Source organism: Ambystoma mexicanum, chromosome 8, assembly GCF_040938575.1.
Source record: "Ambystoma mexicanum isolate Mex_15411 chromosome 8, UKY_AmexF1_1, whole genome shotgun sequence".
Lineage (NCBI taxonomy): Eukaryota > Metazoa > Chordata > Amphibia > Caudata > Ambystomatidae > Ambystoma > Ambystoma mexicanum.
Window position 1 is genome coordinate 858,842,216 of NC_090929.1, and position 24,307 is coordinate 858,866,522.

General features: G+C 46.0%; 1 protein-coding gene across 2 annotated transcripts in view; it reads left to right on the forward strand.

The window, feature by feature from the left end:
- The window catches only part of LOC138472520 (microsomal triglyceride transfer protein large subunit-like), a 1,457,683-nt gene that overhangs the window by 282,659 nt on the left and 1,150,717 nt on the right, over positions 1–24,307 (forward strand). For both annotated transcript variants that reach the window (XM_069610748.1, XM_069610747.1), the window contains one exon: positions 20,130–20,246. In XM_069610748.1, the coding sequence (XP_069466849.1) occupies positions 20,130–20,246 (117 nt within the window). The remainder of the gene's footprint in view (positions 1–20,129; positions 20,247–24,307) is intronic.

Below are 24,307 nucleotides of genomic sequence, written 5' to 3' on the forward strand. Positions count from 1 at the left end.
TTGCTCTCCATGCACATTTCTGGCACCAGAATTTTGTGGACCAGGGGCGTTGCTAGAGGGGTGCTAAGGGAGCTATAGCCCCTGATCTTTTGGTTGTAGCCCCGGATAGAATCTCAGGAGCTACAGCCAAAAGACTAGCTAGCCCCCAGTCCCAACAGTTCCGACATCAGCTTAGCCCCGAGTCTTTTTCAGACATAGCAACTCCCCTGTTGTGGACCCCTGAATCCTCTCAGTAGTAGTACCGCCTACCTATCCCAGACCCTCCTCCTTCCTCCCTTCCCTCAAGTTGGGACAACAACTCTTCTGGCAGAGATCCGATCGCTCGTAGAGAGCCAGGCCATGGAGGAAGTCCCAGCCTGCTATTCAGAAAAAGAACCAGGCGGGCCTGAGAGTTGTGCTGTACCTTTCCACCCTCAACCTCTCCTTACCTCTACAAAAATTCAATATGGTTATGCCAGCTTTTATAGCGGAGACACTGTGCAGGGGAGACTGGATGTGCTCCCTGCACCTGAAAGACGCGTACCTACATGTCCTGACATGGCAGCCCCATCATTCTTTCCTACGGTTCAGGATCATGGGCTACCATTTACAGTACAAGGTCCTTCCTTTTGGCCTCAACTCAGCCCCCAGGGTCTCTACCAGACTCATGAATACGGTGGCTGCCCTCCTCGGGGCTCAGGGCATCCACATCTATCCATACCTCGACGACTGGCTCGTCAGGGCTACATCGCCTGCAGCAGTCCACCACGCTTTCCAGGCTCTTATGAACACACTGCACAATCTGGGCTTTTCGCTCAATCTCAAGAAGTCGCAGCTGCATCCCACGCAGACTCTGACATTCTAGGGTCTCATCTGGGACCCGTGTTCCGAGAGGGTGTTTCCTTCGGAGGACAAGACCACAGCCATCAAAAGGGCCACTACCCACTTCTTCAGCAGAGAAGTGACCTCGGCCTGGTGGTACCAGCACCTCCTGGGACTCCTGGCAGCAGTTCTGTTAGCCGTCCCCCACACGAGACTCTGGATGAGGAGGATACAGCTGCACTTCGCAGCATCATGGAACCAGGAGCAGGGCTCTCAATCCGAGAGGGTCAATGTTCCTCCCTGTTACCACCAGGACCTCACATGGTGGTCCAGGGACTGCAACCTACGGACGGGCAAGGCCTTCCGACCTCCCACCCCGCAGGTCACCATCACCACAGACTCCTCTCTAGAGGGATGGGGTGCCACTCTGGACAATCTCTCTGTCCACGGCACCATGACCCGACACGAGCAGGAGTACCACATCAATTGGCTGGAGCAGAATGCCATCTGGCTAGCGCTCAGGGCATTCCTCCCACTTATCAGGGGCAAAGTTGTCCTCATCCAGACGGACAACTCGACCAGCATGTACTATGTCAACAAGCAGGGCGGCACCAGATCCCCTCCACAGTGCAGACTGGCAATCAACATGTGGGAGTAGGCCCTGGAAAATGACATCTGCCTCACGGCAGTCCACCTTCCGGGGGAATTCAACCTGGAGGCGGACAAACTCAGCAGGTTGGATGCGGACAACTACGAGTGGCAGCTAAACGATCTCGTTACTCAGGAGATCTTCAGCAGATGGGGTTTCCCCCAGGTGGATCTCTTTGCCACTTGGCACAACAAGAAGTGCCCTCAGTTCACCTTCTGGCTGGGACAGGGCCCCGGCTCCCTGGGCGATGCGTTTCGGATTCAGTGGAACGGCATGACAGCTTACACCTTGCCGCCCACTCCGCTGATTCACAGAGTGATTTGCAAGATCAAAGAGTCTCGCCAGCTCAACATCATTCTAATAGCCCCATGGTGGCCAGCAAGGCCGTGGTTCTCGGAGCTGCTCAGCCTCTCAGAGAGCCCTCCGATTCACCTCCCTTCGGGGTCAGCACATCTTCTGGTGCAGCAGGGTCATCCACCCTTCTCCACAGAAGCTGGCCCTCACAGCGTGGTTCCGGAGCAGATGATGCTAGGCCACCTCGGCTTCTCCCAGGCTAATCTGGAGATCATATAGGGCGCAAGGAGCAAGGCTACCAGGGCCCAGTATAAAAGTAAATGGACCAGGTTTTGCCACTGGGCAGGCTCCAAGGACATCAACCCCCTGGCATGTACTTTGGACGACATGCTCTCTTTCTCAGCGCACCTAGCCAACTCAGGCGTTCAGGTGGATACCTGCCGCACTTACCTCGCAGCCATCAGGGCTTACAGGAATTCAGAGGCGGGGGTCTTCTCCTCCTCCAACCCGATTGTCAAGAAACATCTTAAGGGACTTGCAAGGCTCTATCCGCCCATCAAGAGGCCATACCCGGTATGGGAGCTGAACATAGTCTTGGGCACCCTTCCGCACAAACCATTTGAACCAATGGCGTCCATGGACATCAGGCTGGTCACCATTAAGATGGCTTTACTAGTCGGTCTTACCTTGGCGCGCTGAGTCAGCGAAATCCAGGCTCTGGTCACCTCAGAACCATACACTACCTTTCACAGGGACAAAGTAGTGCTGCGGACACACCCAGCATTTCTGCCTAAGGTGCCGTCTGCTTTCCATTTAAACGAGGAAATAGTGCTTTCTACAATCTTTGCCAATCCTCGGGATGAGGCTCAGAGAGTTGTGCACTGCCTAGATGTCAGGCGTGTCCTGAAATTCTACCTTGACAGGTCCTCAGTGTTGTATTGGTTAGTGACAAAAGAATCACTTGGACTATCAAAAATGTTGGAGCTAACTGGGGCTGTCTTAGTTGCAGCAGCGCCAGCGCAGCCCCAGGTGGTACCCATCCGCCTGACCTACATGTCCTCCCTGACCTCTTCCACTTCTTTGATGAATTCCATTTCCCATATTCAACAAGGCTGGGCACAGCACCCTCCAATGACTGTATACAGTATGCAATATGCACACTATTTATTTATTTTTATTTATTGATTACATTTGTTACACGACCAAATCCAAGGGTATCACAGCGTTACTTAAAAGCTTAACATGTTACACTCTTAGGAATCTGCTTACATACATACGTTCAGTTACAACATGTTCAGAGCATAAAATGGCTCTGGTTAAATACATACAATCCGTTACATGTTCAGAGCATAAACAGCGTTGGTTAGGATCTTAGTCAAATTTGTTAAAGAGCCAGGTTTTAAGCATTTTCTTGAAATCCTGGTTGGGCCCTGTCGGGGACCTCTTTCTCTTGTGCCAATAAATGGCCCTCCCCTAGTTTCTTCCTGTACTTGCTGTATTAACACTCTTGTTTTAAGATCCACTCTCTTCTTTTCTGCTTTTTCTTCATTCATTCTGTTTTCATAATATTGAGCCATATGTAAAATATCTGATGGTGTTTCAGGCTGCTAGGCACTCTGATTGCATTATAAGAACGCTCATTTCTGGTAATGATTGCTGAACAAATTTATCTACAAATAATTGTTTCCCTGCTGGAGTAGTCATTTCCTGTCCTGAAATATCAATAAATACTTGCTCAGACTTATTAAAATACTCTGTTATCCCTTCAGTTTTATTTTGGACACATGCAGCAAGCTTGTCCCAATTGATCTTTTTTTTTTGGGTACCACCCTTTTAAGTTGTGCAACTATCAGAGTAGAAAGGTTAAGCATCGCGGGTGCGGGCCTTTCGCCAGCTGTCTTATTAACGTCAATCTGAAAAAGTGCGTTCCATGTCATCCCCAAAGTTGCAGGGTCAGATATATTTCCGATTGGTGTCCAAATATCTGATGGCAAGATCTCTGAGAATAGGGTTTCTAGATCTCTACTAACGAACATAGAAGTATTCAAAACAGCCTGTAATTCTTTATAAAAATCCACTAAGGTTTTTTCTAATATCAGGGATTGTCTGTTTTAATGCATTTAATTCTTGCCTGGAAAAGGGCACGTGAACAAATTGGGTGTCATATTTAGCAGGGTGCATATTTGGTTTCAATTGATTATCGAGGACATGATCTCGTGGCATGCTGTGGTATATATGCAGGCGGCACCTCCCACATAGAAAGCTGACACCTAGGTGGTTTTCTTAATTTTAAAAGTGTTGTTAAGTGTATGGGTTGATCTGGGATTCTCATTATGGATGTATTATCTATTATCAGTTTCAAGTGTTGCAACTCTGCATAATTCTCTCTCTTGCCTTCCTCATTTTGCTGCATAATTGCATCCAACATTACTTGCATGGCATGCATCTCTATCTGGGGGGCATACTGACAAAGGGTACTGCAAATAACCGAAAGAGGGGTCATAAAGGTGGCCCATCTAAGAGCGGTACGTGTAATTAACTGTAATTCCTCATCTGACACACAAGATGCTTTACATATTGTGAAGATAACAGGCTGTTGGACATATTCAGAATTATTTGTTTCTGTTTCTAATTCCAATCGAGCTTTGTCTAGTCTTTTCATTTCATCATATATCTCCCAAAGTCCTTCAACATGTGAAAAAGCATCCTTCTCCGTATGACAAGAGAAGGCAGCTACATTTAAATCTTGCAATTCCCTAGGAACTGCTGCAGGCAATTTTTGTTCCCACTGTATTCGAATCTCGCCTCCCAAACATTCAAATAAAATTAGTCGCTCAGGACCTTGAGTTTCAAGTACTTTCTCTACCACATTCTGTCCGACTCCGCTCAATACTAACCGAATAGCCTGCTCCCTCAATTTCCTTCGTTGGTTAGGCATTAAAGCGGCTTGTGTATTCCTGATAAAGGGTTCTAGTTTCCTTGCTTTTTCTTTAGTAACTGGGCCATGTATATATTCACTTGGATGATCTATGCTGGAATCTGATATGTCATCTTCTATTGGGGGGTAGGGATTTGGGGGACTGGTAAGAGTGGTAGGGAGTTTAGGACCCAGGGGCCCTAATACCAGGGGCGTTGCTAGGGGGGGGCTAAGGGGGCTATAGCCCCTGATCTTTTGGTTGTAGCCCCGGATAGAATCTCAGGATCTTCAGCCAAAAGACTAGCTAGCCCCCAGTCCCAACAGTTCCGACATCAACTTAGCCCCGGGTCTTTTCCAGACCTAGAAACTCCCCTGCCTAATACTAATGAGCTCTATGGTTGACCATACATAGGAGGCAGTGCAAAGGGAAGATGATGTTGGTGAGGGTTATTGAGAATCTTCTATTACTGGATCTCTGGTTGTAGTAGGTATAACAGGGTAAAGTCCTGTTCTTTGTAACTGACAATCTATGTCTATCTCTCTTATTTTATTGGTATTTTTTCTGATCATGAACTAAAGCTTTATCGGCATGTGACATGTCTTCATGCAAATTTCTGTTTGCATTTGATCTTCTGCATGGCTTCCTTGCGCCAATCGTGGATAACATCAAAGGTGGAGGGTCTAGCCTTATTCTTTAATAACACCGTTTCTAAATGCTGAATTACAGATATATCAAAAGAGCCATGTTCTGGCCATCTAAAACTAGGTGTATTTTTAGTCTGTTTGAATACTATCGCCCCTAACCCATATTTCACATACATCTTGTATGCCAGGGTACCTTCTGGGGTTGCAGGCTGACCAAATTCTAAATTGTTTGCTGGGCGAACACAACAAAGTCCGGTCCAACAAATTAGAAGCTTACTGGGACCAGGCATCATAAAGCTCTATCCTGGCAAAAAAGATATCTGCTAAATACCTCAGATTTAACCCAACCAATCAAGTCTTAACCTGCCACGACAGCTATACTTACTAACAAAGTTCTGTCTTAGTTACTCTGGGCAAAATATCATGTGTAGTTCGAAGGGTCCCAGCTGGGAGAGGGCGTCTATGGACATAAGACCGCCGAGGGAGCCAGGTGTCGGCTGCGAGAAATCAAATCTCCATAATAGTAGGGATCCCTGAAACCAGGCTATCAGTTGGCTGATTCCTCTCCTTCACGTCTAGCAATCGAATTGCCCTCTTCCTCGGTGGGGCCCCACATTGGGTGCCATTTGAGACTTCGAAGCACTATAATTCAAACAAAATAGAACATCTGAGACAGGGTTTCAAGATTGCTGGTCACATACAAATAAACACTTAAGTGAACTTAAGTTCAAACCACTACCAATTTATAGCGAGTGCAGAAGTGAAGTACCTGAATGGTAGGTACATCGTCTCTCCTTTTATACAAATTGAGCCTGCACCAACAGAGTTGGCTCAACATTCATGATATGATTGGTTATTTATAACGCGCTTAATACCCAGAGGTTTCTAAGCGCAGACCCGGGGATCAAACCTGTGTTGCTCCATGTTGTCTTGCTTCCAAGACGAGCACTTTGCCCCTGAGCTATCCTCCCGAGACAAAAGATGATAAAATACAAACATGTTTAGCATATATGTTTTTTTTGTTTTATTATTTTTCATATAGACACAAAAAATGAACAGAATAATTGTTCCAAGGCAATGCCTCATACAGTGTCATCAGTATTCAAATCACATTACTAGATAACCCTCCTCCCTTACTACTCCCTCTCCACACATGTCCAAAACCCTACTTGGTGTCAGTATTGTCACTAGTAATGAGACTGGATTCCCACAAGCTTAACCGAGGCTCTGCACCCCTTTCCATCTCTCTGGTCTCTGCCTCGAACAGGGCTTGTAACACTACTTCCCAGGTCATAATTCCCATTATATTTTCTCCTTGACTAAACTGTACTTCCCCCCTCCACACCACTGTTTCAGCCAAAGCCCACCTCTTCATATACCGCCACCACTCATCCACATCTGGACCTCTGGGGGACTTCCATGCCATAGCGATTCTGCGTTTAGCCAATATGTACGCCAGATCCGTCAATCTGGTGATGTGTTTTTCCCCTCTAGGGCTTGGGAATCGGCCCAATAGTCCTGCGGCTGGGGACTCCACATTCCACACCAGGCCCCCCTTGTGCATTCTGCTCGCTACCTCCCGCCAGTATTGTTCCATTATCGGGCACGTCCAGAACATATGGAGCATGCCCACCTCTTCTCCTTTGCACCGAGGGCATACCTGCTCTGCAGCACCTGGGAACCGTGAAATTCGCTGGGGCGTCATATATGCTCTATGTATAATCTGAAGCTGTATCAATTGCAATCTTGCGTTTCGCGAAACCTTATGGTATACCAGTACCCCTGCCCATTGTGCGTCTGTGAAACGGGCTCACAGGTGGTCCTCCAATTTGCTCCTTATTTCCAGGGGGGTGGAAGTCCTATTAGTTAACAGGAAGTCATATATATGTCGTACAAGATATCTACCATAGCATGCTGTTCAATTCACTATATGCTGGCCACCTCCGCTTTATTTCCCTCCTAATGGTGTTGTGCAACAAGTATTGGCCTTTGTGCATGCCTGTGTGGTTGGCCAGTTCTTCAAAGGGAATAAATGAGGTGTCCTGCAATTGATCCCCTCTCGTAGCAACCCTGTGAGTTTCCCAGTACACTTGTCTCACCTGCGACGAGGCAGCTACAACTGTGACCAGGGGAATCTGGACAGAAAACTGGTCTGTGAGCTCCATCACTGCTAATGCTCTATGCCACTTCCTTAATCCCAAGGACACTAAGTGTGATCTGTGTTCTCCCTGGGGCTTCCTATTCCACACCAGTTCCTTTAGATAATACCGTGACCCAGTGGGTTGCAGCATCAGTGTATCTGAAGCTGGGTCATCTGCAAGCCAGGCCACCACAAACTGCAGCTGTCCCGCTATGTAGTATAGATCAAAGCACTGGACCCTAATGTCCTTGACTAAGCTTTGTAACGTGGAAAGTGCTATCTTGTTCCTCCCCCCATTCCACAAGAAGCTTCTACTAACACTTCAAAAAAGGAAGCAGGCGCTCCTCTCCAGAAAGAACATGGCATGATAACCTGTTCTGAGATGAGAGTTTGCAGCACACACTTTTTTCTCACTGTACCTTTCACAGATGGGAAATATCCATTTGCATATCAGTCTTTGTCCCGCCCACATGGGCAATCCAGCACTGAAATGCTATGGCAATTACTCTCTGAACAAGAGTACGAACAGCAACCCCATACACGTGTTTCAGCCTTGTTGAGGCCTCAGTGACGTGGACTCCCTGCTCACAGTGCTCAGAGAGGCACAGCTTTGCATTGTTGCATACACCAGTGTGTGCATTACCTTCTTCATTCAGTCCGCCAGTATAGATGTCAGAATGTTGTTATCCTGAATTAGCATTGATCGGTACCTGTAAGAGCTACAATCCATCGCTGTCGTGTAGGATTTTAGGAGGGGTATAATGACAGATTCCATTAAGGTTGGAGGAGAACACCAGCCTCATAAGAGTCAGTAAAGGTGTTAAGTAGATGCAGGGCCAGTCCCTGGGCGTATTCCTTAAAATATTCTCCAGGCAGTCCATCTGTGCACAGTGTCTTCCCTGTCAGCAGGCACCTGATTAAACCATTCCTGGCCTCCTGACCTAATATAGAGAGGTCTATCTCGCCCAGCACCTCTTCCAAGTGCTCTTGCAGTATCGAGGGTCCCTCTTTATACATGCCTTGATAGAATTGCTGAAAGGCCTCATTAACGCCCGTTTGGGTATTGCAGAGGTCGCCTTCTATCATGCATATCGAGTGAATAAGGCTTCGCTTCTCTTCTTTTTTTTTATATAGCCATGATAGGATATGATTGGTTATTTATAACGTGCTTAATACCCAAAGGCTTCTAAGCGCGGACCCAGGGATCGAACCTGTGGTGCTCCGTTTCGTCTTGTTTCCAAGGTGAGCCCGTTGCCCCTGAGCTATCCTCCCGAGAACGATGCCAATAGTCGGCCTGTTTTATCTCCTTCTCTGTCCTGCCTTTCAATACATTTAGAGTAATTATGCTTGCCCAACCTCTCCCAGCATTCAATGCATTTCTGTTTTAATGTCGCAACCTTCGCTGCATCTCCAATTTGCCGTGCAGGAGACTGTTCCAGTTTTCTTAATTGCTCTTCTGCCCAGTACAGATCTCTGTTAATATTAGCCTGGACATTCCCAGAACCTGCAATGGCAGCTCCTTTGACTGCAAACTTCAGTGCCTCCCAGAATATTCCTGCACTGGCAACACTTCATTCATTGTGTTTGACATAATCTACAATTCTTTTCCTGACACAATCTCAAAATGTGGGGGGGGGGTCTTGCAGTGATTCTCCTCTGCGTCTCCACGTGGGTATTTGGGCCCTAGAGGGCTTAGGCTGCCATTGCAGACTTAACGGGTCGTGGTCTGACAGTACCCTACCTTCATACTGTGCCCTAGTAATTAAATGGGCAATTTCCTGTCCCACAAAGAGATCATCTATTCTAGTATGCACTGAATGCAGTGCAGAGTAATATGAGCACGGTCTAGTATCGCCATGAAGTACCTGCTAAATGTCAATCAGGTCAAATGCCCCTAACAGCGTACTCAGTGCATTAGTTGGTGGGGCTGGCTTACTATACTTAGCATCTGACCTGTCAATGGTTGGGTACATACCCCTGGGTGGTGGACAGCGGGTGGGTGCATAAAACAAGTACCTCCTAAAATAGAACTCTCAGGAAGTGGCTCAGCTCACCCGTAAGTCTGGTCTCTCTTTGTGTAGTTTGTATCATTAGTCAATGGCCTCTCTCGCCATATATACCTAATCAAGAAGTCCAAACTTGCTTACAAAATCAAATAATAAAGTAATAAAATAAGCTCCTCAGCCAGGCAATATACGTTCCATAAGAGCCTGCTTGTCCCGGGGCTCTTATGATAGCAGTGATGTTGCCTTGGGCTCACTGGAGGTCCATTGCCTCAGGGGGCGATCCGTCCTATGACCCTCGCTGCCAGTTATGGCCCATTCTGTTTACTCTTCTCGTGGTCTTCTCTCTTCCGTCTGGACCTATGTTCTCCCTGTCCATCCATACTTGTGTCATGATTCCTGCCCCTCATGTCCCCAGCCCTCCAAGATGTCAGGCTGGAGCCAGGCCACAATCACCTACATGGCCCTCAAGGGCCTCTCCATCCCTCCAAAGACCCACTTTGAGTCAGACTTGGCGCTTGTGGCACCATACTCACTCAATCCCATAGGATAACATTGGGGATTGGACTTGTAGTGCATTGATGGGGACAAGATGGATGCCCCCACATATTTCGGTTCCCAGAACTGCATGTGCAGTCTAGTCTTTTGGGTGTGGTTCAGCCCAGAGACACCTGGGATACCCAGAGACTATTTAAGCCACGCCCAGGCTAAGAAACATGCTTTGCATTTTCTGCACCTGCAGCGTGACACTCACCGTGTTCGGATCGGTCTCCAGTAGGCCTGCATCTTTCTTCTGCGCTCAGCTCCTGCAAGAACAAGAACACCGTTAGGAACAGCCTTATCTTGCGGCGCTTCTGCCCATCATTCATCGCTCCTTCTGTTCTGCGGGCATCTTCGGCGGTGTCATTCGCATCCCGGTATGCCGCTTCCTAAGGAAAAGGGAAAAGAACAGAAAAAAGGCATTAGTAAGCATTCAGCAAATCTTCGCTTATTTTTAAAGACTGTACGAGCTTCAAACGCTTACCTGAATCCCAGCCGCTCTGGGGGAACTCTGTCTCCGGAACTTCTCATCCCTCTGCAAGAGGGAAAAGACACTCCAGGTTAGCATGGAAACATCTAGAGGCTCCGCATACCGCACTTACTCACTGCATTTCTTCTTCATAACCGGCATCCACGGTGAAAACGTCGCGGCACCTAAAAGATGCAGAAAAAGAACTCAGTTCAATACAAATACGAAAGGGTCGCATCACGCATCGCGCTCTGACTCACCTTCAGCGCTACTCTTCTCAGCAGCACGTCGCCATCCCCGGACGCCGGCCATCATCTAAGGAAGGAAAGGAATTAAGTTAGAGAACTGTTCAAAAGACTCATTATACTTAGCTGTCGGACTCTTGCCAGTGAAGTAACTAGGCAGCAACGAGCCCACATCAATCAACCCGCCCCTGCGCTGAAAGCAGGACGGAGAGCACACTTTCCAAGAAAACAAGGTGAGCTGTGGATCAAAGGGAAGGGTTGGAACCCAGGGAAGAAGGGGTTGAAGCACACAGAGACAATAGGGAGTTAAACTCTACCAATCCTGTGTTTCAGGCCCAGTCGCCAGTCGAGTAGACTCCAGGGAAGGGTTTGAGGTCGTAAGAGGTCAGAACAGGCTGAGTGACGTCCCCATGGATACCAGGTGAGCATTACCGCTTGGGCCTCTTCCAGGAGGTCAAAGATCCAAGACCGGTTTTTGTGTATAATTTTCAGTCGTGCCGGGTAAATAAGCATGTATTTTAGGCTCACCGCTGAGAGTCTGGCTTTGGCCGCCATGAATTGCGCCCAGCTTTTTTGCACCTGGGAAGGTATAGTCGGGATACACCACCAGCTCAGCCGAGACTCTACTCAGTACCCCCCTCCCCCATTGTCTGGAGTAGGCCAATATCTTTTCCCGGTCTTTGTAATTCAAGACCTTTGCAATTATTGGTCTAGGAGGCAGCCCTGGAGGTGGGTGTCTGGTCAGCGCTATGTGTGCTCTCTCTATTGTAAATCCCTGTGTAAGGTTGCAGGGCCTGATTTCCAGTTTTCTATATATGTAGTGGGGTCATTGCCTTCCTCCCCCTCAGGCAGTCCCACTATACAGATATTGTTCCTCCTGGCCCTGCCCTCTGCTTCCTCCACCCTGTTTTCTAGGAGGCTGACCTGCTGCTGCAAAACGTGCAGATTATCCTGCGTCTCATGAAGCTCGGCTGTGTTCTTCTTTTGATTCTCAAGAGTGGTGGTGCGCTCCACCAAACCACGAACGTCCTGTCGCAGTAGCCCCACATCTAGTTGTACTGCCCCAATTTGTGTCCCTAGAGACGCCCTTGAGGTCTGCAGTAGCCTGCATAACTTGGTGACGCTATGGAATTGCATAACCAACTGTCGCCTGTGGGGGCTCAGTATTCCCTTCTGGGTCGTGTTGCACTACCTTAGCGTAGTTCTCAATTGACACCTGTCCTGCCTTCATCTTCGAGGGTTTGGGAGGCATTTAGTCTACAGAGCGCTTTAGTGGTGGTCCGCCATTTCTCTCCTCAATATACAGCTGGAAAGTGCTGGTGCTCAACTTGGGGCGCTTTAACCGGAGTCCACAATGCTTCCGAGCTTCCTGAGGCTCTGTTATTTTCAGGCTATTGATCGAGTTTTAATTAGGATATGCCCAGTCCTTCTCCCTCCACTTCGGAGCCCTAGCCTGCTTCTCCAGCCACACGCTATCCTTGTGCAAGTGTCTGAGCTTTGTGGCCCTGTGCAGTCTTCCCTTCTGCAGAGCTGAGTGGTACAAGTGCTCTGCCAGTCTTTTCCAGCTAGATGATTTTCTAGCACAGTATGAGGCGCTTTAGTCCAATGTTACCAGGCATGGTCGCCATCCATTGGCATTGGAGGTGTGCGGGCTGTAGCTACTTATGTTTTATATTGCGTAAGCGTGACCGCTTCACAACTTATGGCAGTACCTCAGCCCTTCACTATGCCCTCCAGATGTCTTAGCGAGGCTGCCCACGTTTATTGGCCCATCCACTGAGGTGGACTGCGGTTTCCGCTGGTGCTCTGCCTTCTTTAAAGGGAGGGGATATCTTGCCCTCCTCTTAGCCTTTCGTTTGGTTGAGGGCTGCCTGCTTCTGCTCGGCTCCTTGCCGTAGTTGCCACCTTCAGCTGGGGTGGCCGTAGGGTTCCACCAACCCTCTGGCGTTTTCAGACGGGGATCCGTTCCCTCGACAGCACTGCACCGCCAAGCCCGATTTCACCCATGCGAGGCTCCGCCTCTACGGCCATACCACAAGAGTTCTGCAGCCCTATTGGAGGATTATGCGCCAGACCCTGTCAGGGTTCCCATATTGTCTCCCTAACCGGAGTGGTCTCTGGCGTCTTCTGCTTCCACCTCAGGCACCGGTGAACCTTGCAGTGCGCACCTCCGTATGCGGGCCTCCAACCTTGTATTGTCCGCTCCGGTTCCTCCTCCTCTGCACAGCGGGCTCTCTTATTTTTCCTGTTATATCAACGGCCAAGAGACCAGAACACACCTTTTTGCACAGATGCAGGTTTTTAAACACCAACATGTTTTGCAATGACTAGAGGGAGAAAAAGGCCACGAGTGCATTTCTATTTTGGTTAATTTGGTGAAACTGACAAATGTACCCTTTTTAAACCTTGCAAGAAAAGCGAGTTTTTGTTCGCAGAAATGGATTATCTTAGAGCATAATAATAAATATATGTTGCTAATTAGCCCTAACAACATTTCTTAAAGGGTCCCATGTTATTATGCCTCACATATAATGGTTCCATGGACCCAGGTGCTAGGAAGTTGACTCTGGCCTCCTCCCCCTTCCGTCTGTGGGGCCTGGTTAAAAGCGGTTGACGGCCCCATGCTCACTTCCTCACACCCCCAGAGTGATTCAGGATACATTCTCACTCAACAAAAACCCTGATAGTGATGCCCTGATTTTGTCATCTCTCCCAACAAAACCAGGTGAAAATGTAATATTTTGGGTGGCAGCCCAAGATTACTGACATAACATTATTTGTGCATGGTGCAACACACGATCACACATACTGACCATACTGACGCTAACACAAAATATGATTGTAGGAACTGACCAGTTTGCAGATTAAAAACACAGACAGATGACATTTTTGTGCAAGGCAAAACATAACAGTGTATGACACTTGCCTTTTGCAAGTTGCAATGGAAAATCCTAGCTTAAAATGTTATTTTTGCAGAAAAGAAGACAAAATCACAGTGTTGCACATGATTTCTTTGCGATGCAAACAACCAGGCTAAGACATGGTTGTTGCCATAAGCAGGACAAGAACACAGAGACTGACTTGTTTTTTTTGCGGGAGAAAATGCAAAAAAAGAATTACAAAATATTTTTGCAGTGTGGGGCATTCTCTTTTGGTGGCAAAAATAAAGGAGCGAGATCAATACCAGAATTTTTGTGGCAACCATAAATCACAATGACGGAAGCATTATATGTGTGATGGAGTACATACAATCAAGTGATGTTTGTACAAAAAACAAAAAAAAAACAGATTGATGCATTATTTTATTTTCCTGGCACATGATTTTTCCAAGGACAACTGAAAATCAGGGTGACGCACAAGATTTTTCTAGTCGATATCTGAGAGTGATTGATTTTTGGGAGGCCACAGAAAATCCGAGATTGACCTCTGATTTTCGTGGGTGGAAACACGAAATGACTGCGATTTGCCCATGAGATGACCCAAAATCACAGAAATGTTCGCAGTCTGTTTTTGGAAGAGGACAGACCATCACATCATAACCTCCTTAATTTTTGCCGAAAGCAATACAAAAACAGACACACCATTTTTTGCGTTTGAGGCACAGTTTATTTTCAGGTTACACGACATAATCCCAAAGAAAGACACGCTATTTCTGCAGGGGAGAAAACAAAATCACCGAAAGTGACGCATTACATCTGCAAGTGGCATGACCAAATCAGAGCAATTGACACATCTGTTTTGTTTGAGGATACACAAGATAAGACATTAAAACATGGCCTTACATGTGGCATGGCAACACCAGTACATTACACTTCCATGTTTAAAAGTGACATAATGAAATGCCAGGGGTTGAAACATGATTTATGTGAGTGGACAAAATTACACATATTGACATAGGATTTTTGCAGGGCACCAGGCAAAATCTCAGTGACACAAAAAAACAAACAGCAATATATGAGTAATATATATTGGCAATATATATTCAGGTTTTCTGGTGCAGAATCGAAAATCACAGAAACGTTGTGGTATGCCTACAATCATACTAATTTAGTCTCTTGAGTTGATATGAAATGTCCCCAGAAATAGAATTGAATGGAGTAACAAAAAGTCACTGAGATCATATATTGGTTGTAAGAGATTGGCTTGTCAGGGAGTTAATTGTTGATGCAAGGGCAGTCTTATTACCAGGCTATAGATTTTTGTAAGTGGTAGAGATTAATAAGAGATTGCTTGTTAATTACGAGCACCCCAAGACCACCCGGGACCCTAGGTTCTCAAAAGAAATTATCTTCAGGGTTAACGATTTCAATTTGTAAACTACTAGCTAGCCATAAAGTCACTTAGCACCCCAAAATGCCACATACACCCAGCACACCATTTCGTTTGCACCAAAAGTCAATTATCACTAGCCAATAGCTAGTGATAAGTGCATGTTTTGAGCCTTGATATCTTTAAATACTTGGCAGAAAAACAAAGTTTCCAGATGGAAAAACAATGGAGTAAAACATTTTAACATATCTGTTTTAATTTCATATATTTTTCTAGAAAGTGAAATCTATTTCCATCTGAGAAAATAGGAATGAAATTGTGTTCCCAAAATGAGAGGACATTTAGGCTTCCTCAATAGTTTCTTGAATAGGCAGCAAGTGTGCACTATAAGGGGCATATCAGGAGATGCTTGGCAGAGTATATTAACACATCCAACACGTAGCTGTTTGGTCAGTGAGTTAACCCTGGGTTATTGGACGAGATATGGACTTGCAAAATAGCCATGGCAGATTTTAGACATAATATACCTAAAGTAAAGTTCTCCGGAGCACCTGGACTGCATGGCATATGCAATCTGGTGCTGACAGAGGTATTGTATGCAGTGTTTCAGGAATTGGAGCAGACCGGGTTCACTTCTTCATGGAAGAAAAGCCCAGTGATTCCCATATAATAAGTATTCATCTCATATAATAATTTATTCATCTCCTACAAATTACAGGTTAATAGTTCACCTCGCAAAGTAATTTCTAAAACTCTATACCTGAAATGAATTGAATGGGCTGAAACCAAGCAAGTGAATCCCATTACGCACAAGATATTTTGGGTATGGAATTGCACAGCAGAAAATCGATTAATACGGTCTGTGCTGGCTCACAATTCACTGAGACCACATACAGTTGGAGATGTCGTCCTTGAACTCCGGATTATAAGTGAAAAATCGGAAACAAAAGAGCATTCAGAAAGTTCCAGACAGGAAGGTCTTCTGTTTAGGTCGCTCTGGTAGTCAGTATTTTGTGCTTCTTCTGGGGACCACGAGGCCTTTCCACCTCTGCTAGGATTTAGGGCTTCCTGCCTTTTCCAAGTGTCCCAAAACTCTTCCGCTTCACTGGGACTCTCCCTCTCGCTATGACATATTCCCCTCATCCAGGGCCAAGGCACTCTTCCACTTCTCTGTCCTTTTTAGTCAATGATATGTACCCAGTTCCCTCTTCCACACCTAGGCATATAGCTCCCCGCTCACTAATCGACATACAGGGATATAGTAACATGCACACCCTTCTTCTAGATTCCATTGGCTCTCTTGTGTTCAAAGACACTTTCTACTTCTTGCAGCTTCCTTCTCTTGGTTCAGGGGTCTCTTTCATATGTTCCCAAAGGGCTCTTCTCCCCCTCACTTGAGCCCACCCCGTACTAGGGTTCTAGGGCTCACCTCTTCCTCACCAGAGCACCTCCACTTCTGACGTTTGGGGATTAGGTGCCTGCTTTTCTCGGTCACTGGAGCACCCTTCTTTTTGGGGGACCAAAGGGGTAGTCTGCCCCTCACTGGAGTGCACCCCTATCCTGGGTCTCAGGGAGGCTCTTCTCCCCCTCTATTTAGCACAAGGGGCTTGCATGATCTGCTGCTCTCCACTCTCTCCGCAAACACCTCTTCTCTGCTCACAGCCCAAAAGAAACGGTCTGTCTCTCTTAGCGTTAGTTTTAAAACCCTCACTGTTCTTCCATTCGCTGAGGCAAACTTGTGAATTGATTGGTACATTGGCTTCCTAGTCAAAGCCAGGGGAAGCAAGTCCTCTTTAAAATACGTGCTGCTATCTTGTATTTCTTTCAGTTGGTTTCCATGGCAGGAGTTGGTGTGTCTGCTGCTCTGCTCCTGCCTTACCGCCTGGCTGTTCCAATGCACAAAAGTTAGTTTTGTGATTTGCTGATGCCTGAGAAGTAATCTTAAGATATAGAACAACCTCTGGTAAAGTCCCTACCTGTGAAAACATCTCTGACAGGGGGAAAGGGGAAGTATTTCTCTTTTGAAATGCTGCAGGGAAGGGCGAAAATGGTTCTCCTTCACACATTCTGCTGTTCGGGGGCAGGAGGGGGGGCTTCATTTTTCCCTTTGAGGATCAGCAACCATTGGCAAAGGGGGCTCTCTGGATACACTAGTGTTTCCACATAGCGTGTGTTTCCCTGAAAGACACTGGGAAATCTGCTCTTAGTTTTGATCTATAATTCTGATGCACCTTCGGAGATACAGTCCTGAATACCCTGTTTGTTCGGTACCTGTTCTTTTCTAGCTAGTTTTTCTTTCAGGGGCTTTGGGAATCTGTCAAGGATGGTCCTGTCAGTTCTTCCCTCAGGCGGACCAGAGACTGGATGGGATGTTGGCATTATGACTTTGTCACATATTATAGTGAGCATGATCTTCAAGATAATAATGCGAAATGTAAATTTATAGCATTTGGCAAAAGCAAACTATGGATGGGATTGTGGAATTAAGGTATTCGAGTTCTTGAATCACCACCATCCTTATTGAATCCCTACCTAACCAGAGAATGAGGGGGACTTTTCAAAGCAATATAAACAAGCGCGCACAAACAAAGCCACCTAATGGATCTACTTGCTGCCTTTCATATTGTTAGTTTCTCAATCCTTCCCTTAATAGCCTTTAGAGACAAGGTTGAGCCTATACCATTCTTTGGAGATGAGGAGTGAGCATCTGATCACATCGTGAAACACAAATGGCTGGAGGGTAAAATATGGTGACATACATTGCGATTTTTAGGTTCATGCTAGTCGGGGTAATATGTTGAAATTTGGGTTCGAACCCTATGACTTCATTGGGTGGTGCGATGTGGTGTCTCTTTGCAGAATTGTGGTGAGCTTTTGTCTAACTGAAATAATGTATTGCTTTTCTTGTTGAAATCTGAGATTTTTCGAAAAAAATGTTAAAATAAGGTACCCTATTGGTATGGAGAGAAATCTGCATTTTGGTTAAATATATTGATTTTCAAACATTCCGAGAACATTCTGAGGTCTCTAAGAAGTCACACTACCAGCTGCATCTCCTCAGAGGTATTCTTCCTTTCCTCTCCTTCGCCAAGAAGCTCACTGACTCCAGAGCTCTGGTTCTCCCTAGGCTGGACTAACATCCTCTTTCTAAATCTGCCTGCTTCTACTCTCCGCCCTCTGCAACGCAGCCTGAACAGGACTGCAAGCCTTGGCCTCAAGCCCCGGGATCGTATCTCTCCAGGACTGAAATCTCTGCACTGGCTCCCAGTGGTTGCGAGGATTAAGTTCAAAACCCTCTGCATTGTCCGCAAGGCCTTCTGGGGCCTGGGGCTTCAATACCTCCAACTCCCTCTTCCTAAATATCTTCCTTCTCGTGCTCTTCGGTCATCCGCCTCAAACTCCCTCAGGGTCAGTCGCTTCTCCAAGCAACGAGCTGGCGGTAGATCTCTTTCTTCGGCCTGGGTCCTCCCTCTGGAACAGCCTCCCTGCCTCTGTGAAACTCGAGGAGCACCATCTCCGGTTTCCGGAAGTGCCTCAAGACCTTCCTCTTTGCTTTTGCTTTTTCTCCTATTCTCCCCTGCTGAGCTCCTGACTGATGCTGTACTGGTCACCTGGCCACCCTCTGATCTCGGGGCCAGGTCCCCTTCCCCACCACCTGCACACCTGCACTGCCTCTTGGGCAACCTCTGCACTTGGGTGCTGTTTCTGTATCCCTACAGTCCCCTCAGCACTTGACACTCATCTCTGCACTTACCCCTGCACTTGCAATACATAGGATCAACAGTAAAAAATAAATAATACAGTAGGTAAAAGTGCAGCCAGCTTGTGGCACTTTCCCCACTCGCCTGCACTTGTGTGTTCTCAATGTCACCTGGCCGACTAAGATTGTTGTCTTTGTCTTCCCTCTGTTCCCCCTCCCTTGCCGCGTCACACCTTGAAATGCCATATCATATAAAGAGGTTCTCAAACGACTTTTGTAGAGCAGGATTTGTTGGAAGAGCAAGAATATATTTGGACAAAATCCTTGTTGTTGCTGCAAAATGATGTTTTTAAGATTACTTGAACACCTACCTTGAAGAGAGCATAGCAGAATACTCTTAAAGCATAGATCGCTTTCATAAAGGAAATGAGTAGGAAATGGTAAGCAATCCCCTTTGAACAGTGTGCTTGCGGGTACGTTAAGACGGTCTAGAAAAAAGAAACGTTTCAACATTTGATGCTGGAATATAATAATTACTACTGCCTCAGATATGTGCCTCATATATAAATATATATATATATATATACTGTAAAACTAAGTAAGGCGATATCTCAAATATACAATTTTCGAGAACATGTCGGCTGTGTTTCTTCACAGTATATTTTCTGAAAGAAAATGTATCTTGGTCTCTTAATCTGTTGCAAACAAGTGCAGAGTTTTAGGGTCTGTAAATGCAGCGATTTTATTTGAATTTAAAATAATCTTTTAAGAATGTTTTGTTATTTCTATGAACGTTTGTTCATGATTTATGCAAACCAGAAACAGCAATGACATTTAAAAAAATCTATTGTGTATAAAAAGCGTTTCCAAAATAAGACAACGGGTTGTCTTAAATGTGTTTGCATTTTGTTGGAGGTTTTTTCAATCTCCATTTTATTAAACAAATTTTATTAAACACATTTTGATAATAAATTAAAACAATTAGCAGCTTTTGGTGGGATTTGTCGTCTTGTAGTTAATAATGAAACGTGCAGCAGCTTCTTTACCATTACTTGTTATTTTTTTTAACATCTAAACTGTATCACCACCCTCCAAAGTAACAGGGCTGCTTGACGTCGTTAGTGAATATACTGCATCAGTATTTCATAATAGAAGTTCCAAAAAGAATATGAACAGCCCCAAAAGTGAATGAAGCTACAGTACACATTGATAAAAATTGAGTTCGTGTAGAACTGACCCACCAACAATTGCAGCAAAATATGTCTTTGAAACATAGTTTAATCACATGGTGGGAAAGCATATCACGAAATCAAGATGGACACCATAATATTTATAGTAAGCTTAAACCCAAAGTGAGCTAATTGCACAGTTTTGGAGCAGCAATAGAACATGCTGGAGTGAGGGAGGTGTGCTTTGTTCACACTAAATTGTGTTTTATGTGTTTTTTTTTTTTACAGAGAGATGTTTCAGGGATGTGCCAGGTAACCTATAATGTTTCCGAAGACTTTATCACAAAGATGAAAGACCTTCGCAGCTGCACTGGATCAACACAAGGACATACCTCTGTTAACAAAGCAAGTAGTTTCCTTCTCTGTGCTTATATAGCATTTTGAGCGAAAGGAGGACGCGACATAGTAAAATGTTTGAATGTGGTAGTGTGTTTTCCAGAAAACAAAATGAAAAAGCAAACGCCTCACTGCTTTGCGGCAGTTAACATAAACTGACACATAAGCAGGTGCTCTAGCCGCCAATCTGCTTGCTAAAAACTGAGGCTAAATCTACTGATGGAAGCCCAAGTTTTGAGCGGGCTACCCGCCTGTATAGCCTGACCATCCGCACCTATCTTGTGCTCCCCCTGCTCTGCTGCTTCCCCGCCCCATTTACTTCGTGTCCAGACACCACCTCTCTTTTTACGGGGCACCTATATGGAAAAAACGAGCTCTGTATGAAGCCTTTGCTTCCATTTCCATAATCACTATATTTGAATAGTATTTTTTGTCTAAAACATCTGGTAACATGCTTAGTTGGGGCTGACATTTTGTCAAAGTTGTTCTCATAACCCTGGATAGGAAGCCAGGGTAATCACCCATTCCATGGCCTCTACTGGGTGGTAAAAGCCTCTGGACCCTAATTAAAGGTCTTCACTGCGCTCGGGCCTATTAACTCTGGCGATTACCACATGGATCGGGTGACTATTCTGAAGTATATATGAATAAATATTATTCAAACAGATTAATTTACCAAAATTGAGCCATGGATTTGTTTGATTTTACTATTCTATCCTATACTATTCTAACAGGTATTTCTCTCATGTCTACTGGAATCTTTACTTCATTGCATTTATAACACGTCTCATCGGCCAACCACTCTTATTGCTGTGTTACATTGCAGCGTATAGATAATCGCCTACATAGCTCAGACCTGCTCACTCATGCAGCAGCAAGGCAGGAGCTGACTGTGGGGAAACTTAAAATCATACTAAGAAAATCATTCTCGACAATACAAAAGATTCATTTTAGAGATAACCCAATATACCACTGACTCCATAGTCTTGGCCCTTTATACCATAATCATTGATTTAATTGGTAACCTCCAGTATAACCTGCAAAGTGGAACTTCAGCTTTGTTGACTGTTTTCGCACATTATCGTGCCACTAAAAGCAAACCATGGAAAGTGATTCCCTGAGTAATCACAACTTTAGACCCAGTCCAATTTTTTTGCCCTTGCACGTTGTTGGGTATATATCAAAAGCAATGGTTTCCAAACTTGTTCATGCTGAGCTCCCCTTCAGTAAAAATGTTGAGGGTGCTCTCAAATGGTAGATTCTCCTATATTCTCCATTAAAATAAATGTGCTCTTCCCTCTTTAAAGAGCTGTGTGCCCCCCACCACTGGACATCAGATCACTGGTTTAGGGGGTTTGTGTGTTGTATGCTGAGCTGAGACATTTATGAAGACTTGATTCACCAGTCTCTTATTTTCCTGTGCTCCTTCGTTTGGGAAGACTTGGTTGTTCCACGATGGCACATTTTGAACTGATAATTCTAGGATCCATATCTAGAGTTTCCACTCTGTGTCACAATATCTTAGAGTCAAAGGCAACTTTTAGGTCAAAAACACCATAATGAGGTGGCTTTTTGTCAAAGTCTTACTGTCTTTAGTATTGTTAATGGGAGTCCTATCCAGACATTGGGCCAGTGTTGTTGTGTGGTCTCTGAATCCTGTTTAGGCATTAGAAAGATTCTCTGTTTCAGGGAGTGGGTGGGTTGTTTTTACAATTGAAAGGATCATCTAAAATTATAGGAATTTCAATTTTAAAAATGATACAGCACTTAATAAATGGCATAGTGTCAAAAGGGAAGTTTGTTTTCATGGCAAACTTTGCTACCCTTTTTATATCTGGCTTGCATTACTTTATCCCTGACATGTTCTAAGCAATCAGTGCTGCATGGAACGGGTATAATCGGTGTGTTTTATTTGGCTTTGCACTTCGATTTGTATATTACAATTTACTTTTCTGATTCGTGGCCAGCAACGAAGCGCAGGGAGTCCTTTTACTAAGGTCTTGCTCAGCTGCACATGAGCTATAGTGAATGAAGCTACCATGCTAGGGTTGGTTTATGAGCATGATGGCAACATGTCTGACACTGTACCGTGCAGGCTTCCAATTGAGTGGCACAAAGGTTTTCAATAAAATGTACAATTTGTTTTAAATTATTTACTATTTCTAAAAGAATATACAAAGGTGTGGGAGCCCCTCGACTGAGAAAGAACATGGTTCAAATAACTTGTTCTGTGGTTTGTATCCTACTTGGGAAGGTCTACAACCACGTTTTAGCTCCCTTTACCCTTCACAAAGGCGAAATATCCAGTGTGGTCATACCCATACACCTGTTGTCTTGTCCAATTGTCCACTCCTGTCCCATCTCTCCGTGTCTCGTCTGCTTGCGCCCCTCCCTGCGTCCTTCCCCATTGCTCTCCCTGCCCCCCTTCCTCTTCTCACCTATACCCACCTACTCTATCGTGCTCTATGTCTCTCCTATCTTTTCGAACTGCTTGTCTATCGACTATCCTGCTCTCCTCACTAAATCTGGTAGGAAGAAGTTTAAAAAGGCTATCCTGGTCTCCAACCCAGGCCTCCCTAACGCTGACACCTATTCCAGTGACTCCTCTAGGCAAACCCTCACTGACATCCTCGTTGTTCCCTTGCCAGACCTATGGTCTCCTCATATGGTCTCTGTGCTTTCTCCTCTCTCTCCCTCTCCCATTAATGGTGGCACCCGGTGGGAGGCCCTTCTGACATCCTCGTTGTTCCCTTGCCAGACCTATGGTCACCTCATATGGTCTCTGTGCTTTCTCCTCTCTCTCCCTCTCCCATTAATGGTGGCACCCCCCTCTACTCCTCTAAGGTCATAATTAATGTGTAGACACTTCCCCTGCCTCATCAATTTCCTTCCTTCCCCTGCTGTCCCCTCTCTTCCCGCCACAGCTTCTTGCCTCCCCCTTGGCTACCTTGCCCTCGCCTCCTTCCTCTTCTACCCCCCCTCGGGCCTCCTCTACACCTCCGCAGGGCATACCTGTGATACGTACCCCTTCCCGGAAGTCTTTCAAGGATGGCAACCTTCTCCATATTGCCACTCTTAACTCTCACTCAGCTGTCAAACACTCCTCTGACATCTGCCACCTCCTGGAGGAACTTGATCTTGATATCCTCGGTCTCACCGAGACATGGTTCACGGCCAGCTCTGTCATGAGCTTTGACACTCTCCTTCCTGATGGCTACAAGATCCTCGCCGCGCCAAGATCCAACCGTTCCGCAGGGGGTGTAGCCCTGATCTTCCCCGAGTGGATTCCTGCCTCTGTCATTCCTATGCAGGCCTACTCCTATTTCGAATGCTTCGTCTGCAGGCTCTCTCTCCTAGCCATTCCCTTACTGTTTCTACCATCTATTGGCCATCTGGTCAGATCTCCTCCTTCCTCTCTGAGTGGGCGGATCTCTCCTTTCCCCTCTTAGTCTCGCCCACTCAACTCCTCCTTCTTGGAGACTTTAACATTCACCGGGATGCTCCCTGTCCTTCCTCTGGACTCTTTCGCAACCTCTGCTACTCTCTGACTCTCTAGTTTCCCCTCTGGCCCTACTCACTCTGCAGGGCACACATCGAATGCTCCGATCCCTTCAGACCTTCCCCTTTCTACTATCCCTCTCACCACTCCTCTCTCCTTGAGAGATCACTTTCTCCTTTCCTCCCAGCTCACCCTCTCTACCCCTCAAGCAAAGCCAACTCCAGCACTGCCACCCACCTTCTTGGTCATCCGACCCATGAAGCGCATGTCAGTTGAGGCTTTCGCTGCCACGTTCTCCCCCCCCCCTCATCCCCCTTTGGCTGACTCACACCCTGACACAGCACTTTCCATGCTCCATTCTGCTATCTCTGATGCTCTGGATGTTCTTGCCCCTGTCATGATGATCAGCTTGAAGCCCAAAACCAAGTGAACCTCCTGGTACGACTCGGACCTCGTCACCCTCAAACACAAGTGCAGGGTGGTTGAGAAGAAGTGGTGTGCTTCTAGTATACCCTCTGACAAACTGGCCTGCCGTCATCTCCAAAGGCAATACCGGCTCTCTGTCCGCACT